The 21,742-nt window shown below is 42.1% G+C and overlaps 1 protein-coding gene across 5 annotated transcripts in view; it reads left to right on the top strand.

The window, feature by feature from the left end:
• LOC137369795 (receptor-type tyrosine-protein phosphatase mu-like) overlaps positions 1 to 21,742 on the top strand; it is a 991,520-nt gene that overhangs the window by 835,620 nt on the left and 134,158 nt on the right. For all 5 annotated transcript variants that reach the window (XM_068031279.1, XM_068031278.1, XM_068031276.1 and 2 more), the window contains 2 exons: positions 1,083 to 1,109; positions 4,277 to 4,464. In XM_068031279.1, coding sequence (XP_067887380.1) covers positions 1,083 to 1,109; positions 4,277 to 4,464 — 215 coding nt within the window. The remainder of the gene's footprint in view (positions 1 to 1,082; positions 1,110 to 4,276; positions 4,465 to 21,742) is intronic.

Below are 21,742 nucleotides of genomic sequence, written 5' to 3'. Positions count from 1 at the left end.
CTAAAATATAAATTTAAATCTCCAGCCAGTCAGCCAAAGAAAATTATCATTCAACAAAACATTGGCATAGCATTACATTTATATAAAGCTTATCACATCCTCATGGCTTTACAAAGTGCTTTGCAGCCAATGGATTATTTTTGGAATGCAGTGACTGTTATGTAGGCAATAGAATATGTATTTGGAGTAGAATTTCAGAATGAAAAGTTGCAGATTATTTCTTAACAAATGTAGAGTAACAATATTACACTCCTTAATATTTTTATGTGGAAGTCATCACACACCAGACATGAAGCATATCATCAGTCATTATTCTCTGTAGGCTGCAAATTACCGTTGATGACTTTAGTCAAAGTATCCAATATTTTAATGGTAGCATCAACTTTTAATGGAGTAATTCCTCCATCAAAATAATACATATATATGTAGCTAATATTGCCAAAAGTAATTTCTAGCCTTTAAGAATATTTTTTAAATGGACGTAGGGAAGGCCCATTTACAATCTGATCTATATTCAGTTCTGCACGTTTTGTTTTCTGGGTTCTGTGGAGATTTTCCTGTCCTCCATCTCAAAGATAAATCTAGAAAAATTCCAGAATACCTGAGTAACCAAATGCCTAAAGCATGTGAGATTATGGCATTCCACAGGCCATCATGTTCAAAACAGTGTAAATTGTTGATTAGGTTACTGCATTGTAATCCTGTTTAGTAATCCATTCTTTTCTATGTAAATTGTACTAGAGTAGATAGAGGTTAGATTCCTGTCTTGTTATTAATTCCAGGTGTAAACTATTTTGCATTTAAATATTCTGAACCCTTTAATTAGTCCTTGCAGTCACTTCCAGATATCCATTACTTTCAGTGTAATAATATTATGACAAGCATATAGGTTTATGTATACAGTATAAGTCTGGTGATGTAAAGGTTAATGGCTCTATCACTAGCTTTAATTCATTAATAGTGTTCTAATAAAGGTTTAAGATATAAATGTTTATAGAAAATTAAGATGGAAACTAACTGTAGTTTTTTCTCTGGTATGGTACCACCTTGTGTCTTGGATCGACTTACTGGCTGGTCACCAGATCCATTTGTGCCCACGGCAATATTAGGTGAGGACCTTTCCTTTTCTTTCCCAGTTTACTGCAATTTAAGGAGGTGAAATAAACTAATTCAGTGGCTTGTGTCTCAATTGTTACATGGCAAACAGGAAATGAGCTTAACACATTTCGCTTAAATACTTCCCCAATGCATCGCCTGGCATGGTACTGAGACTTGGCGCCCAGAAAGTTCCCAGGTTTTATCCCTGGTCTGTGCTGAGTGAGCTGGTCTCAGCCAGGGTGAAAGGAAGGGGTGCGACAAATGGGTCAGGGAGGAGAAAATCAACCAGGGTTCCTGCTCGTGTCCGTTGTCGTATTACCAATCCATCCCTCCCCCATCCCTCCTGAAAAATGCACGTGTGGACGTCACGTGAGGATAGGCTCAGCTGTGATGCTCGCCAATACTCACACATGGAGAATGGCCACTTTTTGAGGTACTGGAGGGTTGCTGGCACCCGTGGGACCTTGCTCCAGCAAGAGCCCGCACCTTCAGGAAAGGAGAAGGGGGGACAAGGGGAAGAAAATCTGCAAAACTAATGCACACAATTGTCACATTGTATTTGATGTTATCTTGAAGATGCTGATCCAGATTGGGAATATTGTTGTTTTTAATACAATCAGTACCCATGAAACTGAGTATCTTGTTTCTCTTACTTTGTATAGCCACTCTTTCTTTTTTCTTTTGTTTATGTAATTAAAGCTGAAAATAATGGAACCCAGCATGTTTGGAATGCTGGTTTAAAGGAATTGAGCATGACTTGCTATTGGAATTGTAATGCAATGTCCCCCACACAATTGCTCTTTCAGAGTTTCTTAGACTAGACATCATGGTCATCGATTTGTTCTGATATCTAGAATGCATCAGATTAAAGGATATTCCAGTCATTTGACAATTTGGGCATTCCCCGTAGCCTTCAAGCTGATTGACCAACAACTGCATAATATTGTAGTGTTAAGGGCATCAGTGGAGTATTGGGTTTTACATAACAACGAGATGAAAAACCCGATCATTTATAATATAACCTTTTCCATTATTATTTTACTGAGCCTGAAGGGGTGGTAGAGGCAGCAACCTTCAACATTTAAGAAGTATCTAGATGAGCACATAAAACGCCATAGCATCCAAAGCTACGGGCCAAGTGCTGAAAAATGGGATTAGAACAGTTAGGCTTGATGGCCGGTGCGGACATGGTGGGCCGAAGGGCCTGTTTCTGTGCTGTATAACTCTATGACTCTATGAGCTAGATAAGAACTGTTCATTTTAAAAGAAAATTATATAAAATTAACTTTAAAATATTTTTGACAATGTTCACAATATTGTTGCTTATGGCCTGTTTCCTTTTCTCCTCTTTTTTTTTTCTCTCCACATTAACCTCTTATGTACCTTTTTTAAAAAAAAAGTGCCAATAAATGGTAAGTTCCTTGCTTGCCCTGTACCAGAGGCACCTTGTCCAGCTCACCCGATTCTGGCCAGTTCTGTTGTGTGTTGACTTGCATGGCAGTTGACATATAGCATTTCATGCCCTGTGTGACAATTCATAAAGCCATTGATTTACGTGGCATGCGAAGCAATAGTTCAAGACATTAACCCTCTCTGCCCCTTTTCCCCCCTCCCCCACCCTTTGATGGACTCCCTCTTGCATTTGCCATTTTATATTCCGTTGAATGTTTTACACGCCTGACCTTTTCATTGTAATATTTTTTTTAAAAGCTTAGCTTGGAGTACCATTGATCATTTCATCTTCATTTCTGATGTGCAGTATTATGGCTTGCTGTGAATTTTTTTCAATGAAATCAAGGCTGGAAATTAAAACAAATTTATAAATTGTTCTTAACAAATTTAATAGGATCTGTTGCAACTGCTTGGTTGACTTTTTTGCAATTGACTAAAAGAAAAGGCCTTGCCCCGTATTATCTGACTTAAGCCTATTTTATTCAACAGAAGAAAAATGCTTTTTTTTTTTGCTTTTAGATTCTCTTAAATGAAAAGAACCATAATGATTTCTGGACCTAGATTTCATTTTAATTGATCATTTACACAGCATTTTCTTGTACTTGTTCTGAGTATTGAACATTTATGATTATTGGTCATCTTGTCAATGAATTGTAACCTATTTGATTATTGACATGACCATTGGGGGAGGGGATGCATTTTGTTTTCTTTCACAAAAACTTTATGATATTTTAAAGCTGTGGTATGTTATTATTGCCCCAGGAAATGATCAAACATAACTTCCTGAGCGAGCAAAAATGGCTTCTTTTTCAGCAAACTGCGGCTCACTTAAACACAATTTTTATTTGTGTTCTTTTGCAAGTGTCGTCCCTTCATTGCTCAAGGCGCTAACCCTTTTTGCTGGTACCAACAATCTTTCAAGTGCCTTAAGCAAATGTCCATTATGCAGGTGGGAGTATAGACAGTGAGCATTGGCAAGATCCTCAACTGCAAGCAGCATCACAGCTGACCTCAATTGTATCCTTAACTAATATCTGCCCACTTGCACTTTCCAGCAGGAGCCATTGGACAGCAATGGGCACTAAGTGCAGTTCCAGCACTCCAGTTGATGCACCTCATTGAGATTAAAACATAAGAAACCGAAAATCAACAGTCATTCAGTCCATCAAAGCCTACTCCATTCTGAGTCCGTGCATGATCGCTCTCTCATATATTCCACCTCTTCTCTCCCCACAACCCCCCCCCCACCCCACCAATCCCCATTTAAGAAACACTAAAATCCTTCCCTTACCTCATGCAATGCCGTTAATTGTTCTACAATTCTCTGTCTCTTAACTCCCCAACTAACGTATTGCTGTATGGAGTTAAACTATGATCTATGATTCGATAAACCTGAGACTGCCTTGACCTATATGAGACATATTTTTAAATAAAAATAGTAAGTTCCTTTTATCTTATCCACGTGTATAATTTGATCAAATTGTCCTTCGACCGTGAAAATTGAAACCTGTAGTATCGATGTCCTTTATTGCATTTATACTAATTATGTGAATAATTGTGTAAAACTGCAGCTTTAAAATTACCATCCAAAGCATACATAAAATGATATATTGATTCACATTGCTTGACTAATTAGAATATGAAACTAATTTACTTCGGGAGTGAAGCTTTTCCAAACCAGTGTAGGTGAGGAAGAGCTAATATAACTGTCATTGTTTACATGCAGATGAAAATCACACAGTCACCAACGAGGCCAACAGCTTGGTGAAGCCCCACCCCTATAAGAAGAGGGAACCTGTGGATGTACCATATCAAACAGGGCAGCTCCATCCAGCCATCCGAGTAGCAGACCTACTGCAGCACATTACACAGATGAAATGTGCCGAAGGCTACGGATTCAAAGAGGAATATGAGGTAAGTCAAGAGCCTAAGAGCAAAGCATTGCAATGCCTGGTGTCATACTCAATACACACCTCCTTCAACACATACTGCTAGCTAGGCTAGCTTTACAAAGTAATTCTGGCTCCCATCCCAGATTTTTCATGTTCACAAAAATGGCCTTAATTTCTATAAAAACAAAATACTGCAGATGCTGGAAATCTGAAACAAAAACAGAAAATGCTGGAAATACTCGGCGGGTGTGGCGGCATCTGTTGTGATGACCTGAAACATTAACTCTGTTTCTCTCTCCACACATCTTTTTTTTCTTTACTGGTCCCATTACAACTTTGTACCCTTTGACTTTGTATCCTTTGACTTTGTACCATGAAAACTTTTGTCATTTAATCTCTCCTGCCCTTCACCTTTTGTTCTTCTTCCCCCCCCCCCTCCCCCTTTTCACTTGCTCAAAACCTATTACATTTCTAACTTTTCAAGGTTCAGATGAAAGGTCACAGATCTGAAACATTAACTGTTTTTCTCTACACAGATACTGCCCGCCCTGCTGAGTAGTTCCAGCATTTTCTGTTTTAGTGCCTTCGTTTCTATGTTTTGAGAGAACAGAAAAATGTATATGTTGGGTGACCAATGATAGTATTCAGCAGAATCAGGGTAGGCACACCATGTTAGATGCAGAGTAAATCTCTCTTTCTCTCTCTGTCTGTCTTGAGACTCTGGTAAACTGTGCCTCAGCCGTAACTCAGAAAAAACACAGTATGGTATTTTCAATTTCCCACAACGCCTTCCTTAAGTGAGATTCGTAATTTTGAGCCAGATTACAGGCAATTTTCAGTGGTACACTAGCTGGCCTAGGTCAACAGATAGATGAAAGCTTCAGTGTGGGCTTGATTTGAAGCCAAGATTCAGAGATAAGAGACAAATTTTTAATGCACTGCACCACACAGTCCCTATTGTTTGCACTCTTGGGCTGGATTTTACTAGCATGCCGCAACTTGTGACGGTGCGCTTTGAAGTCGGTGGTTCGCCTGCGCAAAGCGGCTGCTGCCAAACCTCCGCAATATTTTGCGCGGGCTCATTCGTATCACGCGATGCACCACGCCTGCCATATTACGTGGGGAGAGGCAGGACATCCAGCGCCACGTTGGACATTGTCTCAGCTGTGTAGCAGGTGCTGGAGCCCTATTTAAAGCACCCCAGCACCTGCTTCCTGACAGCTGGCAAATAAATACTTACCTCACTCTTGAAGAGTGGAGATGCTGTCAATCTGGCAGAAAAGCAGAAAGTTCTGGAGAAACTCAGCGGGTCTGGCAGCATCTGTGGAGAGAGAAGCAGAGTTAACTTTCAATTCTGTGACCAAGGTCACAAAGAGCAGCAAAGAAAGGAGCTGCCCTTTACGGCAGTGGGAGTGCGTTTTCAGCATGCTGATCACCTGCTCAATGGTGGCTGTTGTATCTTTGTGGATGGTGTTGTATCTCGCCTCTGCAGCAGTGGTGGGGTCTCTCACTGGTGTCAGGAGCCATGTCTCCAAATAGGGCAGCCACCCCTCCATCTGAGCCAGTTCAGCTGGGACTGGTATAGGATCCAGGCAGCTGCCTGAGAAGAGGGCACAAATTTGCATGAAGCGTCTCCGGTGATCACATACCAGCTGTACCTAGATTGAGAGGACTCCCTTAATGGTCACGTCTGCAGTTGGTAGCCTGGCAGGAGCCCTGATGGCCACATGAGTACAGTCTATGACCCCTTGCACCTTTGTTTATCTGGTAAAGGTACCGGAACCGATGGTCCACTGGGCCTGGCTGTTAGGGTCCGTCCTGAAGCAGACATACTCACTGGCCCTCCGGTAGGGGGCATTGGTGACCTCCCTGATGCAGCGGTACACTGCTGACTGTGTGACTTCACAAAGGTCTCTGGTGGGCCCCTGAAATGATCCATAGGCGTAAAGGTTAAGAGCCGCTGTCACTATGAGGACCACAGGCATAGGATGTCCACCAAAGCCTACTGGCTCCAGGTCATCGTTGAGCTGGACACAAAGATGTGTCACTGCCTCTCTCGACATCCACAGTCGCCTCTGACACTGGCGCTCTGACATCCGCTGGTATGTCATGTAGGACCTGTAGTTGCGCGGCGTTCTATAGTGGCGAGCTCCCCTTGGGGGCTGCTGCTCACGACTGGGGGCCTCTACGTGGGCTGCACCTGCCTGTTGATTTTGCCTGTGGTGCATATGTATTCTCAGGAGAAGCGGATCACACAATCTAGGATGAGCCATAACCATTTCCATGTGACAAATAAAGTTGCATCCTTCACTTATTCTAAGGTTCCTAATAGGGCAGACATTGTTGTTGATGGGTACATCAGGTGCTTTCATGGCATTGCCCATCTTGGCTCACACTAAGCGTGACACAGCATGACCACATAAAGATTCTACCTGCTGCATCAATTGCCCCCCACCAGCCAGATAGCCTTTACACTCCTACCATTTCTGGCACCCACCCCACATACAGGGTGACTAGAGTGCCATTGCTCCTTCACACACACAAACAAACAAACAATGGTGCAGAGCGGACACCATTTATGGAGGGAGGGTATGCAATAACTTCCTTCATGCCTGCGGATCTGTGCCCCCAGTAATACCATCCCCAGACCCACCTCCCTTCAACTATGCAGAGTGGAGACCCCGATATACAGAGACGTACCTGCACTGTGTCCGATTTCTGCCTCTTCTGCTGTCCCGTCGGCTTCTCTCATTCATGAATAGGATGGCCCCCGGCAGCCGCCCGTTCAGCGCAAAATGAGGAACTGAGGAGTGGCGAGCAGCGGGATGCATAATCAGGCAAGGTAAGTAGAGCTTAACATAAGTAAATTGGGGTGCCGCCGCTGAGCGACGGGGGGTGCCGCACCAAGGTCCCCCCACCACCAGTAAAATGTGGTGGGGCCTTCCTGGTGTCGGGAGTCATGGCGGACTTCTCCTGGAAGAATTTTCCAGGCCCCCCTGCCACGACCCCCGACGCGGAGGTCGAGTGAAATTCAGCCCTTAGTTTTTGAGTTATGGTAAGAGTTTTTTTAATGTTGGAGCATTTCCCATGGCTTGGTGCTGATTGGGCCTCGCATACAATCCCTGTACTGTCTATAGATCTCCATTCATTGATTTTACAATTTGCACTGGCTGTGTATGAGGCCTAGGATTGTTAATTGGTTGACTATGTTTCTGGATAGTTAATCACAAGATATTCTGACTGCTCTCCTGCCTCCAACTGGTCTGCTCCACTGCCACATACTCACCATTGGTCACCTGACATGTCCATCCCCATGGTGCACCACCTTCCTGTGCCAATCAGAAAGTGAATTGGCACTTCATTACTCGGTTGGTTGATTCTTGACTTTCAGTCAAACAACCTTCCTCCCCATGTCCAATATTTTATAACTAGGAAACAAAAGCCTTCCAAGAAAGTATTTTAAAAGCACATTTTTATTTAATGCCCCTATGATTTTTCACCTGAGTTGCTCACAGCAGTCCTGGAGATTAGTCTTTCAATCCTGGAGCCTCCAGGATAATTCTAGTGAGGTCCCTGTTTGTAAAATTTACCTTTTTGAGTTGATAGGGAACGAATTCAGCTCAAATTTGGATAAGTTTGTTTCTTTCTCCCCAGCATGTTGGCAAACAACCCTGTAATTAAATCGCTCAATTTGAGGTAAATTACTGTGATACTGGGCAGTTTCAACTGATCTGAAGTGCAGTGATATCATTTTTTAAATTTCCCTGCTTCTTAACTGGAGACAGGTCTGTATTGTATTACTACAAATATGTGCTAAACTAATAACGATATGCGAAATAAAGGATATATCTTACTGGCAGCTGCAGCTACACTGCCAATCAGTTACAAGTTACAACTGGATCTATACTCAGAGGGAGGTCATCCCCTGTGGAGAATAACAATTAGCTACACTAAACATGATACAGCTGTTACTCTGGCACTGAAAGATGATCAACATTTAGCAGACATGGCAGGCCACATATAGAAATCAATGAGTTTTCAAGTTCAGACTGACAGTGGCTTACCAGAAACAAAATGCAGTTTGTTCAGTAATATGTCAGTGTACAGATCACATCTACTCAAACTGAAAGGAGGAAACTACAGCTTTATAGTCAATCAGCGGGAACAGTGGGAATCCACTGCAGAGATGAATTAGTACATTATCCAATCTGTTAACCTGCTGTTAAATAGGAAGAAAGTCTCTTAACTACATTGCAGATCTCTTTTTCCCTACAATGCTTTCCCTTTCTCTGCTCAAAGTGCTGAGTCTTGCTGGGAGTGGTTTTGAAAATACAGGTAGTCTTCCGGGATGCATTCAAATTGCCATTCTTCATGTGTAAGGCTGGATAACAGGTAGTCGGGATCATGAGGCAATTTTCCAATCTAAAAGAATGGTTCCTGAATTGAGAGAACTTTGGAAGATTATAATTATGGCTTCTGCAATGTTCTCACCTCCTTCCTTTATAATCTAGGATGGAAATCATCTGGTCCTGGGGATTTCGCACTCTTTAGTGCAATTATTTTCTTCATTACTGTTATTTTGCTTATGTTAATTTTGGTGAGTCCCAGACCCTGATTCAATATTAGTTTCCTTTGGATGCCTGGCCGTGACCTCTGCCACTTAGAAGGGCAAGGGCAGCAGATGTATGGGAACACCAACACCTGCAAGTTCCCCTCCAAGCTACACACCATCCTGACTTGGAACTATATTGCAGCTCCTTCACTGTTGCTGGGTCAGAAACTTGTAACTCCCTCCCTAACGCCAGTATGGGTGTACCTACACCTCATATAAGTATAGAAAAATAGGAGCAGCAGTAGGCCATTCGGCCCTATGAGCCTGCTCTGCCATTCAATACAATCATGGCTGATCATCCAAACTCAGTAACCTGTTCCTGCTTTCTCCCCGTTTCCCTTGATCCCATTAGCCCTAAGAACTATATTTAACTCTTTCTTGAATATATTTAATGATTTGGCCTCAACTGCTTTCTGTGGGAGAGAATTCCACAGGTTCACCACTCTCTGGGTAAAGAAATCTCTCCTCATCTCAGTCCTAAATGACTTACCACTTATCCTTAGACTGTGACCCCTGGTCCTGGATTCCCCCGCCATCGGGAACATCCTTCCTGCATCTAGACTGTCCAGTCCTGTTAGAATTTTGTAGGTTTCTATGAGAGCCCCTCTCATTCTTCTAAACTCTAGCGAATATAAGCCTAATCGACCCAATCTCTCTTCATGAACTGCAGCGGTTCAAGAAGGTGGCTCACCACCACCTTCCCAAGGTCAATTAGGGATGGGCAACAAATGCTGATCTTACCACCGATGCCTACATCCCATAAAAGAAATAAAAAAAACCCTCTCTTTACGGTAAACACTGGCACAAAGTAATTATTCAGCATGTCTGCCATTTCCTTATTTTCATTAACAATATCAGTTGTATCTTTTCAAGAGGCCCACATTGCTCCTGACACCCAATTTTTTTGTGTTGATTTTGATAACCCTTGTAATTTTCTTTTTGTACTCCTTTTTGTAGCTCTTACTGTTTGTTTTATCACCCTTTGCTGTTCTTTGTATTCACCGAGATCTGTGCTATTTTTTGCATTTTTGTTTGCTTTTTTATTTTAGTTGATTTTATGTTGTAGTTATTTAGTCATCCATGGCTGTTGTTTTTGACAGTTAGAGTTCTTGCCCATTTGGCGGGGTCGGGGGGGGGGGGGTGGTGGGGTGGGGTGTGGCTTGGTATGAACTGGTCTTGTATCACAATAAATTTCTTTTTGAACACCTCCCACTGTTCTGCCATTAATAGATTTGCCCAGTTTACTGTGGACGCTATCTTCTCTCATTGAACTCAGCCTTGACTAAATCTAACATCTTAGTATCTGTTTTGTGTTTCTCCCTTTCAAACACTACATTGAATTTGAGCGTATTATGATCACGATTAGATACATTTTCACACACCATCAGGTTGTTCATTTAATCTAGCTCGTTACTCATTACTAAATCTAATAAGGGCAGCTGTGTCACATGGAAGGTCAGTAGTTAATGAAGCCCAGGTTCAGCATGGAGGTTGCTATGTGTGATATCTGGTGTATGATTATCCGCAGGGAATGCTGCTCAATCAGCACTGCTCTCGCGCCTTCAGATTTTATGCTGCATGGTCTTCCCATTCAGCCACATGAACTCGCTGGTAATTTGTCACTATAGCATCCTCTGATATATTAATGGGGTAATTGAAACTCTGTTTGACTACTTACCCAATACATAAACTTCAAGAGGGACAACGAGTAATTTTACCAGATTGTGTACTTCCTAAAGGTGCAGAATATTGCAGTCTTTATGCATGTAGTCATTGATGCATAGGTTAGCAATCCTAAATAACAAGTGATGTTATTTTATGAACAGTATATTGCTCATAACTGATATTCATTGACATGAATTATATTATATAAACATGGAATATGGGGAGGTAGTGGTAATGTCACTGGACTAGTAATCCAGAGCCCAGGCTAATGCTCTGGGGACATCAGTTCAAATCCCACCACGGCAGATGGTGAAATTTGAATTCAAATAATAAATCTGGAATTAAAAAAGCTTGTCTAATGATAACCATGAAACCAATGTTCATTGTTGTAAAAACCCATCTGGTTCACTAATGTCCCTTTAGTGAAGGAAATCTGCCATCTTTACCTGGTCTGGCGTACATGTGACTCCAGACCCACAGTTGACTCTTAAAAATGCCTCTGAAATGGCCTAGCAAGCCACTCAGTTCAAAGGTAATTAGGGATGGGCAATAAATGCTGGCCTTGCCAGCGATGCCCACATCCCACAAACTAATAAAAAAAATCACTGCACAGAACTAGGCCATTCCATCCAGCAAAGCTTATTCAGATGAGGCCTTTCATCATACTCCTAAATATGCTCCTTGTGCACTTGCAAGGAATGAAATGAAGGGATCTGCAAACACGCGTCTCTCCCAAGGTTGCTGCTCAAAAAGGTAAGCAACCTCATATAAAAAACGGTGAAACTAAAGTCAGTAACGCATTAGATAATTTTTCAGCCTTTGCAAAGTTTTAAAATGAGAATAAGTGATGACTTAGAGGGAAAGGACAGAAAACACAAATTATGTCAATTGTGTTGATCTCTCTTTGTGTGTAGTGACATGAAAAACATACATGTTTGGGAGCAGTGAACACAGGAAACCTGCATGTTATTTATAAATTGCCTCAAATAAAGGAAAGTCACAAGATCATAAACTAAATGCAGATTTAAAAAGACCATTCAGCCCATCTTAATTCATCCATCCAGAAAGGCCATACAGCTCCCTCCTGCTACACCACTGCAGAACCCAATTGTCTCAAAATTGACCTCTGGTACCCTATCTGAAAGCCCATTTGGTGTGTTGATCACAGTTCCCGATATCAGTCGTAAATTTGCCCTGTGAGACCATGTCTGCTCTGGAAAAACTACGCAAACTCATCTCATACACTTACTGATAATATAGAAGTCTTTTCCTGTTTACTGGGACTGCGTTCAAACCAATGTCCTCAAGTGGAAAGCTAGGGTGCTAACACATTACACCACCCAATACCCGACTAAGCCTGCATTGTACTTTACAAAGTATAATTTTTGTGGGAAGGATTGATTGGTTTTACTGTCTGTTCACTTGCACATGATATGCAGGGGGTACATTTATGTGGGGGTTCTCATTCTCTGTGTTTACATAGTGTCAAAAGGGTCAATAACCAAAGGACACCGATTTAAGATAATTGAAGAACCAGTGGTGAAATAAGGAGGAATTGTTTTACACAATGAGTTGTTATGATCTGGAGTGCACTGCCTGAAAGCGTGATGGAAGCCGAGTCAATTATAATTTTCGAAAGAGAACTGGATAAATACTTGAAGGGGAAAAATTTACAGGGCTATGGGGGAGAAAGCTGTGATTGGTACTCATTGGATAGCTCTTTCATAGAGTTGGCTCAGGCACAATGGGCCAAATGACCTCCTCTATTCTGGGTTTTCAGCAACTCAGGTGAGTGGAGGAACCAGTGCAGATATTCACCTTCATAGAGTTGAAGTTAATACCCAGAGTATTACAGACACTGGCTTTCAACATTATAATCAAACCTTCATTCACATTACCTTTTCTAAAACCATTTTCAGCTCAAGGTCAGAATATTCAGCAATATATCCAACAATAATTTCTATTTTTTCACTCATTCTAGCCAATAAATGCATGCAGAGAACAGCATGTACAGCTCTTTCCTTACAATGAAAGGAACATTGCAAAGCGCAAAATAGAACTTTCAGAGTTAAGTCATCACTGGGATACAGTGACACCGATATTTATCAACGAGAAACATTTATTTTTTTTATCTGCTGATATGTTTAAAATAATTAATACATGCCCTAAAAGTAGAATCTTCCTGGCATGCAGTTTTTAATGTCATTAATGTAACCTATCAGTTCAGACTGCCTTCTCTATCCCTAGCTTCACAAATTCCAGAGGCTAGGAGTTGGTGCAATTACCATTCCAGCAGTCTAAATGGCAAGAGAACAGGGTATTTAAAAAAAAAAAAGTGCTCCCTTTCTAATTCTATTCTCCTTTCTTTTTCTCCAATTCTCTTCCCTCTCTTAAAGTTACTGTCTCATTCTGGTATATGTTTCCACAGGAACTGGGAGCTCCCTCCTGTCATCACGGGAATATGCTCCTGATCGGCCACCATAACTTCAGTGGATATTGGACAGACACCTTGAGAAGTTTTGTAAAGGTGGTTTCCGCCAGTCTTCCACTGAAGTTACCGCAGCTGATGGGAAAAGCTCCTGAGGACAAAGGTCTTTGTACGGTTTTGTGTTCCTTACCTAAGGAAGGGTATACTTAGAGATGATGCAACAATGGTTCACAAGATTGATTCGTAGGAGAGGGTTGGGAAAGATTGGGCTTATATTCTCTGTAGTTTAAGAATGAGAGGTGATCTCATTGAAACCTATAACATTCTTAGAAGGCTTGACGTGGTAGATGCTGGTAGGTTGTTTCCTTTAGCTGGAGAGGCTAGGACTAGGAGTCAGTCTCAGGATAAGGGATCGGCCATTTCGGGCTCGGGTGAGGAGCAATTTCTTCACTTAGAGGGTGGTGAATCTTTGAAACTCTCTACCCCAGAGGGCTGTGGATGCTGTATCGCGCCAAGTCTCGCTCAGCCATTTCCCCTGTGTTTGCTGACCGACAACGGCTTCCAGTCAAGCAATGGCTCAATTTTAAGATTCTCATTTTTTGTTTTAAAATCCCTCCATGGCCTCCTCCTTCACCTGCCAATCCCTTTAATGCCCTTCAGCCCTCCCCAACCTCCCAAATCTCTGCACTCTTCCAATTCTGGCCTTTTCAGCATTCCTGATTTTAATGATTCCACCATTGGCAGTTGTGCCTTCAGCTGACTCGGCCCTAAGCTCTGCAGTTCTCTCCACCTCTCTTTCCTCTGTTATGACGCTACTTAAAACCTACATCTTTGACTAAGCTTTTAATCGTCTGGCCTAATATCGCCTTACGTGGCTTGAGATCAGATTTTCTTCCATTACGCTCCTGTGACAAACCTTGAGATATTTTATTACAGCGAAGGTGCTATATAAATACAAGTTGTTGTTATATTCAAGGCTGAGATCAATAGATTTTTGGACTCCAAGGGAATCAAGTGATATGGGGAGAGGGTGGGAAAGTGGAGTTTAGGCAGATCAGCCATGATCTTCTGGAATGGTGAAGCAGGCTTGAGGGACCAAATGGTCTACTCCTGCTCCTATTTCTTATGTTCTTTATGGATGAGTTTCTTGAAGCTAGATGACCATGGAGAATGTCAGAGCTGAGTCTGATCCTGAACTCGCCTATAATCCACGCATTTTTTTAAAAAAAAACATTGAACAGGAAAGAGAAGGAAATCAGGAAGAATGCAGAAAGCCAGTGATCAGAGAGGCAAAATTACCTTCAAGCAGCAGGCACAGTAACATTTCTCAATGAAAAAGAGGAAGCTGTACAAGAAGCGATTTCCTTAAGTCAAACAAAGATTGGGGGATGATTTCAAGTGGAAAGCAGCAAGTCTGGCAATCATTCAGGATCGCTATCTTATCAGCACCAATTAAAATAATTGCCAAAAATGGCTTTGGTTAAAAAGCTACATTATCATTTCAACATTAAGACTATAGGTAATTATTATCATTAAAACGCCCTTAATAGACTTTAGGAAGCTAAGCAAAAGGAAATAATAAGCATAAATGAAGGAGAAAATCTTATTGAGCAAAATGACAGTATGAGGGAACTGTTCAGTAGCGTAAGTACTTTCTTTTTTTCAGGAGATTAACCCTTTGTTGTCATTTGAACCATTTGTTCAAAGCCAATTGCTTTAATTTCTGTTTTTTGTTTATGGATGGAGAAATGAGGGATGTCAGTGGAAGTAAATATCAGGGGAGATACATTGCCCATTTTAAACAATCATCCAAAGTCAAAATTACCCCCATATTAGTGCAATAGAAGACCAATGTTCAGTCTGTACCCTTTCCAGGGTACCCTTAAGAGCTTACTCTTAACAGCTAAAAATTTGTATTTATAAAGTGCCTTTAACGTAGTAAAAAGTCCTAAGGTGTTTAACCATTAATAGTTAATCACAAAATTGGCATAAAAGAATGTGGATTATTTTTCAATGCTGTCAGAAATCAAAAGTTTGAGCATACATTAGAAAATAGCATCTGAAGAGTCCTTATTTACTTGTATTTAGAATTAAAGATCAGTTTCTTGGGCATTCTGATGGAAAGATCACTGCAGTACTGTTAGCTGTAATGATGCTTTGTGCAATGATGCAGAAAGAACTCAAGTAGGAAGTGTACAAAGTTTGGAAAAAAATGTCAACGACTGCAAAATTATTGCCTCTGAGTCCATGGGGAGGCGGGGTGGGGGTGGTGCGGGTGGACATAGTAGTAATGCCACTGAACTGGTATCCATAGGCCCAAGCTAATGCCCTGGGGACACAGGTTTAAATTCCACTGCAGCAGCTGGTGGAATTTAAATTCAATTAATTAATAAATTCAATTAATCAATAAAAGTCTGGAATTGAAAGCTGGTCTCAGTAATGGTGCCATGAAACTATCACCGATTGTCGTAAAAACCCATCTGGCACACTAATGTCCTTTAGGGAAGGAAATCTGCTGTCCTTACTTGGTCTGGCCTACATGTGACTCCAGAACCACAGCAATGTGGTTGATTCTTAACTGTCCTCCGAAAATGGCTGAGCAAGCCACTCAGTTGTCAAGGGCAATTAGGGATGGGTAACAAATGCTGGTCTAGCCAGCGACACTCACATCCCATGAAAGAATAAAACAAATTTAGCTTTAACTGTGTTTAGTGACTTGTCTGGAATACAGATTCTCTCAAATCTTTTGATTTGTTTTCTACAATTGGAGCAGATTGATCTGGTTAGGATCAGGACTCATGAAGAATCATTCCCAGCACTCTCCGCACTACTTTATATTAATTCCTGGGAGGCTGTAATTTTGTACAAACTACTCCATTTGTCACTTCCGTGGGGTTTGAAAAAGATCAACCATTTTGCTTTGCATCTGCACACAGTTTGCATTATGTGGATTTTATAAATCGTTAAAACGAAAGACTTGTATTTATATTGCACTTTTCACAACCACCAGCCATCTCAAAGCACTTTACAGTCAATGAAGTGCAGTCACTGTCACAATGTAGGAAACACAGCAGCCAATTTGCACACAGCAAACTCCCACAAACAGTAAAGTGATAATGACCACATGATCTGTTTTTGTGATGTTGATTGTGGGGTAAACATTGTCCAGGACACCGGGGACAACTCCCCTGCTCTTCTTTGAAATAGTGCTGTGGGATCTTTATAACCACCAAAGCACATGGAGCCTCAGTTTAATGTCTCATTTGAAAGGCAGCACCCCCTCAGTACTGCACTGGAGTGTCATCCTTGATTTTTGTGCTCAAGTTCTGAAGTTGAGCTGAAACCCAGAACCTTGTAATTAAAAAGGTGAAAGTGCTACCAACTGAGCTACAGCTGACATTAGGTTCCTACAAGCCAGTGAGTAGAGAACTAGTTGTCAATGTGAAACAACTGGTCTGAAATCACTAAGATTAAGACAGCTTAGTAATATAGAGAAAGCCCACACACAGGACTGGTCCAGACTGGCCAAGAGAGTGTGGGAAAATAGTGCACTGACACGGAACACAAAAGTCCGAGTGTATCAAGCCTGTGTCCTCAGTACCTTGCTCTATGGCAGCGAGGCCTGGACAACGTATGTCAGCCAAGAGCGATGTCTCAATTCATTCCATCTTCGCTGCCTCCGGAGAATCCTTGGCATCAGGTGGCAGGACCGTATCTCCAACACAGAAGTCCTCGAGGCGGCCAACATCCCCAGCTTATGCACACTACTGAGTCAGCGACGCTTGAGATGGCTTGGCCATGTGAGCCACATGGAAGATGGCAGGATCCCCAAAGACACATTGTACAGCGAGCTCGCCACTGGTATCAGACCCACCGGCCGTCCATGTCTCCGCTTTAAAGACATCTGCAAACGCGACATGAAGTCCTGTGACATTGATCACAAGTCGTGGGAGTCAGTTGCCAGTGATCGCCAGAGCTGGCGGGCAGCCATAAAGGCGGGGCTAAAGTGTGGCGAGTCGAAGAGACTTAGCAGTTGGCAGGAAAAAAGACAAAAGCGCAAGGGGAGAGCCAACTGTGTAACAGCCCCGACAAACAAATTTTTCTGCAGCACCTGTGGAAGAGCCTGTCACTCTAGAATTGGCTTTTATAGCCACTCCAGGCGCTGCTCCACACACCACTGACGCTTACCCATTGTCTCTTGAGATAAGGAGGCCAAAGAGGTAATATAGAGAAAGCCCACACACAGGACCTGACTTTTACAAGGAGGAGGGGAAGGGTGTAAGGGAACACATTAGCAGGGGGAAATCCCAGCAAGGCCTGGGACCTGGTAGTCCTGCCAAATTTAACGGCAGGGCCTCATTGTAATTTTTTACTTCAATTTCCTGCCCCGCAGCCAGCCAAACTGAGAATGGGACACTTGCATGACATGTTACCTGCTGCAGTAAAAACAGTAATGGGTGCATGCCCAGCAGGTTGATGATGTTTTAGGGGAACCTATTGCTTTTAATCATTAAAGTACAACCCACTGGATCTCTCCAGTCCATTGTAGAGAGATTAATATTGAAGGCACAGTCCTTTGTGTTGAGTTGAGCTAACTTAATATCCACAGCATTCGAAAGAGGTTGTATGATTATTATTCGGAGTGGCTGATTGATATTAAACTAAATGAGCCTTTATGATAGAGGGAGATGGGTAATGCTCTATGATAACTGCATTATGTTGGTTAAAGGGAGTTTTTGCTCCATGTCACAATGGTAGTGAGCTCATTTAGATTAGTTTAGAGATACAGCACTGAAACAGGCCCTTCGGCCCACCGAGTCTGTGCCGAACATCAACCACCCATTTATACTAATCCTGCACTAATCCCATATTCCTACCAAACATCCCCACCTGTCCCTATATTTCCCTACCACCTACCTATACTAGTGACAATTTATAATGGCCAATTTACCTATCAACTTGCAAGTCTTTTGGCTTGTGGGAGGAAACCGGAGCACCCGGAGAAAACCCACGCAGACACAGGGAGAACTTGCAAACTCCACACAGGCAGTACCCGGAATCGAACCCAGGTCCCTGGAGCTGTGAGGCTGCGGTGCTAACCACTGCGCCACTGTGCCGCCCCTAGCTTTAATACCTAGCTTTATAGTGCAGAGTGGAGTCAGAGGCCCATACACACAGGAGATCAGCCTTTTCCAATGTGGTAAATTTAGAACACTTTCTGCAAAAATACAGGTGTATTTTGATTTTTAAAAAATGCCGTCTCCACTCTAATAACACTCCCTCTCCTCTTAATATAGCATGGTGCAAATTGCTTCTACTGACTGAAATCAACTGGCTCCTATCAGCAAAGCAATTTTAAAGCACTTGGAGGCATTTCACATAAAACGAACCCTATGTATCGCAGTAGCTCATGTTTTATATTCTGTAACTCCGATTCACATTTTCTGAATTTCTGCATCTAAATCTAGCTCTGGTTGTGACTTGACCTTATTGGGTACAGTAGCCTATTGGTTATGGCACTGGACTAGCAACTTAGTGGTTGTGAGTTTAAATCCCAGATTGTTGTGAAATTGTTGTCCTTCAGGGAAGTAACCCCATCTCCTTTACTTGGTCTGGTCTAGATGTGGCTCTTAAGGCCTTGTCAATGTTTCCCAGAACACATTTAATATATGTCCTAATCTGAGTTGAGGAATAGTCGAGTTTACTATCTGATGTGGAACTATGCCACACAGACCAAAAAGATCCCAGGTTAAATCTCCTGGGCGAGCTGATCTCAACTAATGACCATTACAGAATACCTGATCTAGTGAGGAGGAAATCATCCAGGGTTTCTTCTCTTGATTGATGTCCAGCTACTGGCACTGTGGACTTGACTGAACACGAAGAGGGTGAGTTGAAATACTGCCAGTTAATTATCTCATTCATGCTAACTATTCAGGCCCACAACTGAAAAAGAGTAGATGGAGGCTGTGCAATTGTACCTGAGCTCATATAACCACCTAAGAGGATAGGCGAGATGAAATAAAAAGATGAATTTTAAATAGAAAGCTTTAATTAAAGATCTTTCACCCAGTGTGGAAATGATCATAGAAATCAGATAGGCTCTACTTTTGGTACTCAATCTATACTAAGTAGACCTCAACTGGGGCTGCACTAGAATGTCCAATACTAGGGAGGGGAAATAACAGCCAGGCCCAGTTACCTGGGTTACACCAGTGACATTAAAACAATGTCAACTGGGAAACTGGACTGACGAATTGTGGATAATGAAAGATACTGGGCCCTATGGAGCTGTATTATACGTCTGTGCCTTTAGAGAAAAGAGAAGAAAAATTAGAATGTAAAACAGTTTAAAAAAAATAAAGTAGTGTACAATGGGCTAGTCATGTTAGACATAGAATTAAAGGGGGGCAGAATTTCTTTGAATAGTACTAACAATGGAAGTTGCAAGGTATTTTAAACAGATTAGTCAACTCTCCACCCTCACAATATAGCCATAAACACTTGGTAATCATTCTATTCAGGGTTGACCAGTTTTTGCATACATCACTTGAACTGACTACTTTTCTCGTTTGTTTGTAGCTGAATATTTTCACTCGATCTCTTTTTGTGAGTATTCAAAATTTTTCTAAAAATGTCTCTGTCGGGAACTTGTGACTGGAGGCCTGCCACTCAGAATCTTTAATTTCAGTCAACTAACTACTAATTTATATCATAAAGGTCAGAGCAATAAATGTCAAGGGACATGGTGGAGACATGTGGTATGGTTATAAATAAAACCCAATGATTTGGAACTGCATTTTTGTCATTCCTGTTTAAACTGATCAGTGTCAGTGGTGTCTGCAGGGAAATGACAAACATAATAATATATCCCTTAACACCTTTCTACATCAATTATAATCCTATTGGTTTAAGCAACTGTGCATTAATTAACACTGATGTTTGGTGGTTCACTTCCCCTTATTTCTGTTTATCAGATCCACAGTTTGACTACATTGTGAGCTAGGGAAGGGAAAAGTTATTCAGGCTTTTACAATCCAGTGAGAGCAGGAGTGTGAAAGGTGACACTCTTGACCTATAAGAAAACCTCTTCCATGTCATGTAGAGCAGAAGTCTGATTGGAAGAGTTGTGTTCATGCACAAAATAATAAATGACCACAAATGAACAGCATGAGTTAAATGGTTATCGCTTAAATGTGAGTAAGAGTCCTGCAGGCAGATCCCATGATGTGATGGAGGTACTTTCAGTAATTTGCAGTAAATGGTTTTATAAGCTATTTTCCTAAGAGATTTTTTTTTTGCTTACTTCAGCATGCTTCCACTGAATAACAAGACCACAATAGGAAAAGCTTTCTCGACTGTTACCCAGAGAAGCATTTTATTTCATTTTTGCTCACCTCCCCCAAGTCTACTAGATACAATTGACTTTACTTGTTCTTTCTTAATGGACCAGCATGTTGTTTTGTTCCTTCTATGATTTAAAGCACTGTCACTATAAATGTTACATTCGTGTCGGGGACTGTTCCCTTGGTGATGTATGGGCTGGAAGAGAATGGTTATGTTTCTGGGGAGGGGAGAGATAACATCTGGAAAGGTAATAGGATCTTGTAATGTTCATGGTCCACCGCTTGTGTGCAAGTACACACCAGATTATATTTGGCGAGTTGCTGAGAAATATCTGCAATAGTAATTTCGTTTTGGGCCTTGAGCACAGCAAACCTCCCAGGGAACTTCACAATTGGGAGTGAAACCTGCAGGAACAGAAGAGAGAGTTAGAGGAGGTGCTCAAAGAGGTAGCCTCTGATTTTAACCCTGCGTCCCTGGTAGGAACAGCAAGTACAGGGGATTAAAATTGCATTTGGGTACTTACCACACCATATTCATCTGCCGCTGTTTTAACCATTTTGTAATTGGGGATAGACGCTTGCCACACTCAGGCAGGGCCTCATTGATATTTAAATGATGGGGTTTGATGCCATCATTCAGACTCTGGATCATGACTGTGACTCCCAATGCTGGTCCCACCGCTGAAACTGGCAACAGGCAGGACTGTGGCCAGAAAAGGCCCAAGCACGTTTTATTTGTCTGAAAGTTTTCTTGTAGGCCAGCAGAAGCAAGAGAGTGCTCCTCTGGGCCCCTCAAGAATACACTAGGCCCCAGGCTTTCCATTCTCTCCCCGGCCACGTTTCCTATCGAACCTCACTTACTAGTTACGAGTCAGGGAACGTTCCTGTGGATCCCGAGCCGAGGACTTCTGCCACCCAAAAACCCATTCTTGCCCACCAACCTCCTCATTGTTCTTACCAAATCTGGGTGGGAATCAGCATCCAACAGAGGCACGTGACTTAAAATGGCCTGGCTTTCAACTGGCAGTGTCATGGGTACTTCTGTCCCACATTGGCCCCCACACATTGCACTCTCTGTTAAAGTCAGGCCTGCTGTATTTAAAGGGGGCTGATGTAGCAAGATGAAGGGGTTGGGAACTCCCTTCCCAAACCCCTTTATGGGAGCAAGATGTCCAAAGGCTCTGCCATTGAATTTAGAGAGATATTGATGCAATAGATTAGAGAGGAGGATGCAGGCATTGCAGCCAGA

This window comes from Heterodontus francisci, chromosome 5 (genome assembly GCF_036365525.1).
Source record: "Heterodontus francisci isolate sHetFra1 chromosome 5, sHetFra1.hap1, whole genome shotgun sequence".
NCBI lineage: Eukaryota > Metazoa > Chordata > Chondrichthyes > Heterodontiformes > Heterodontidae > Heterodontus > Heterodontus francisci.
The sequence above is the reverse complement of the archived record's forward strand: the minus strand, read 5'-3'. Positions and strand labels throughout refer to the sequence as shown.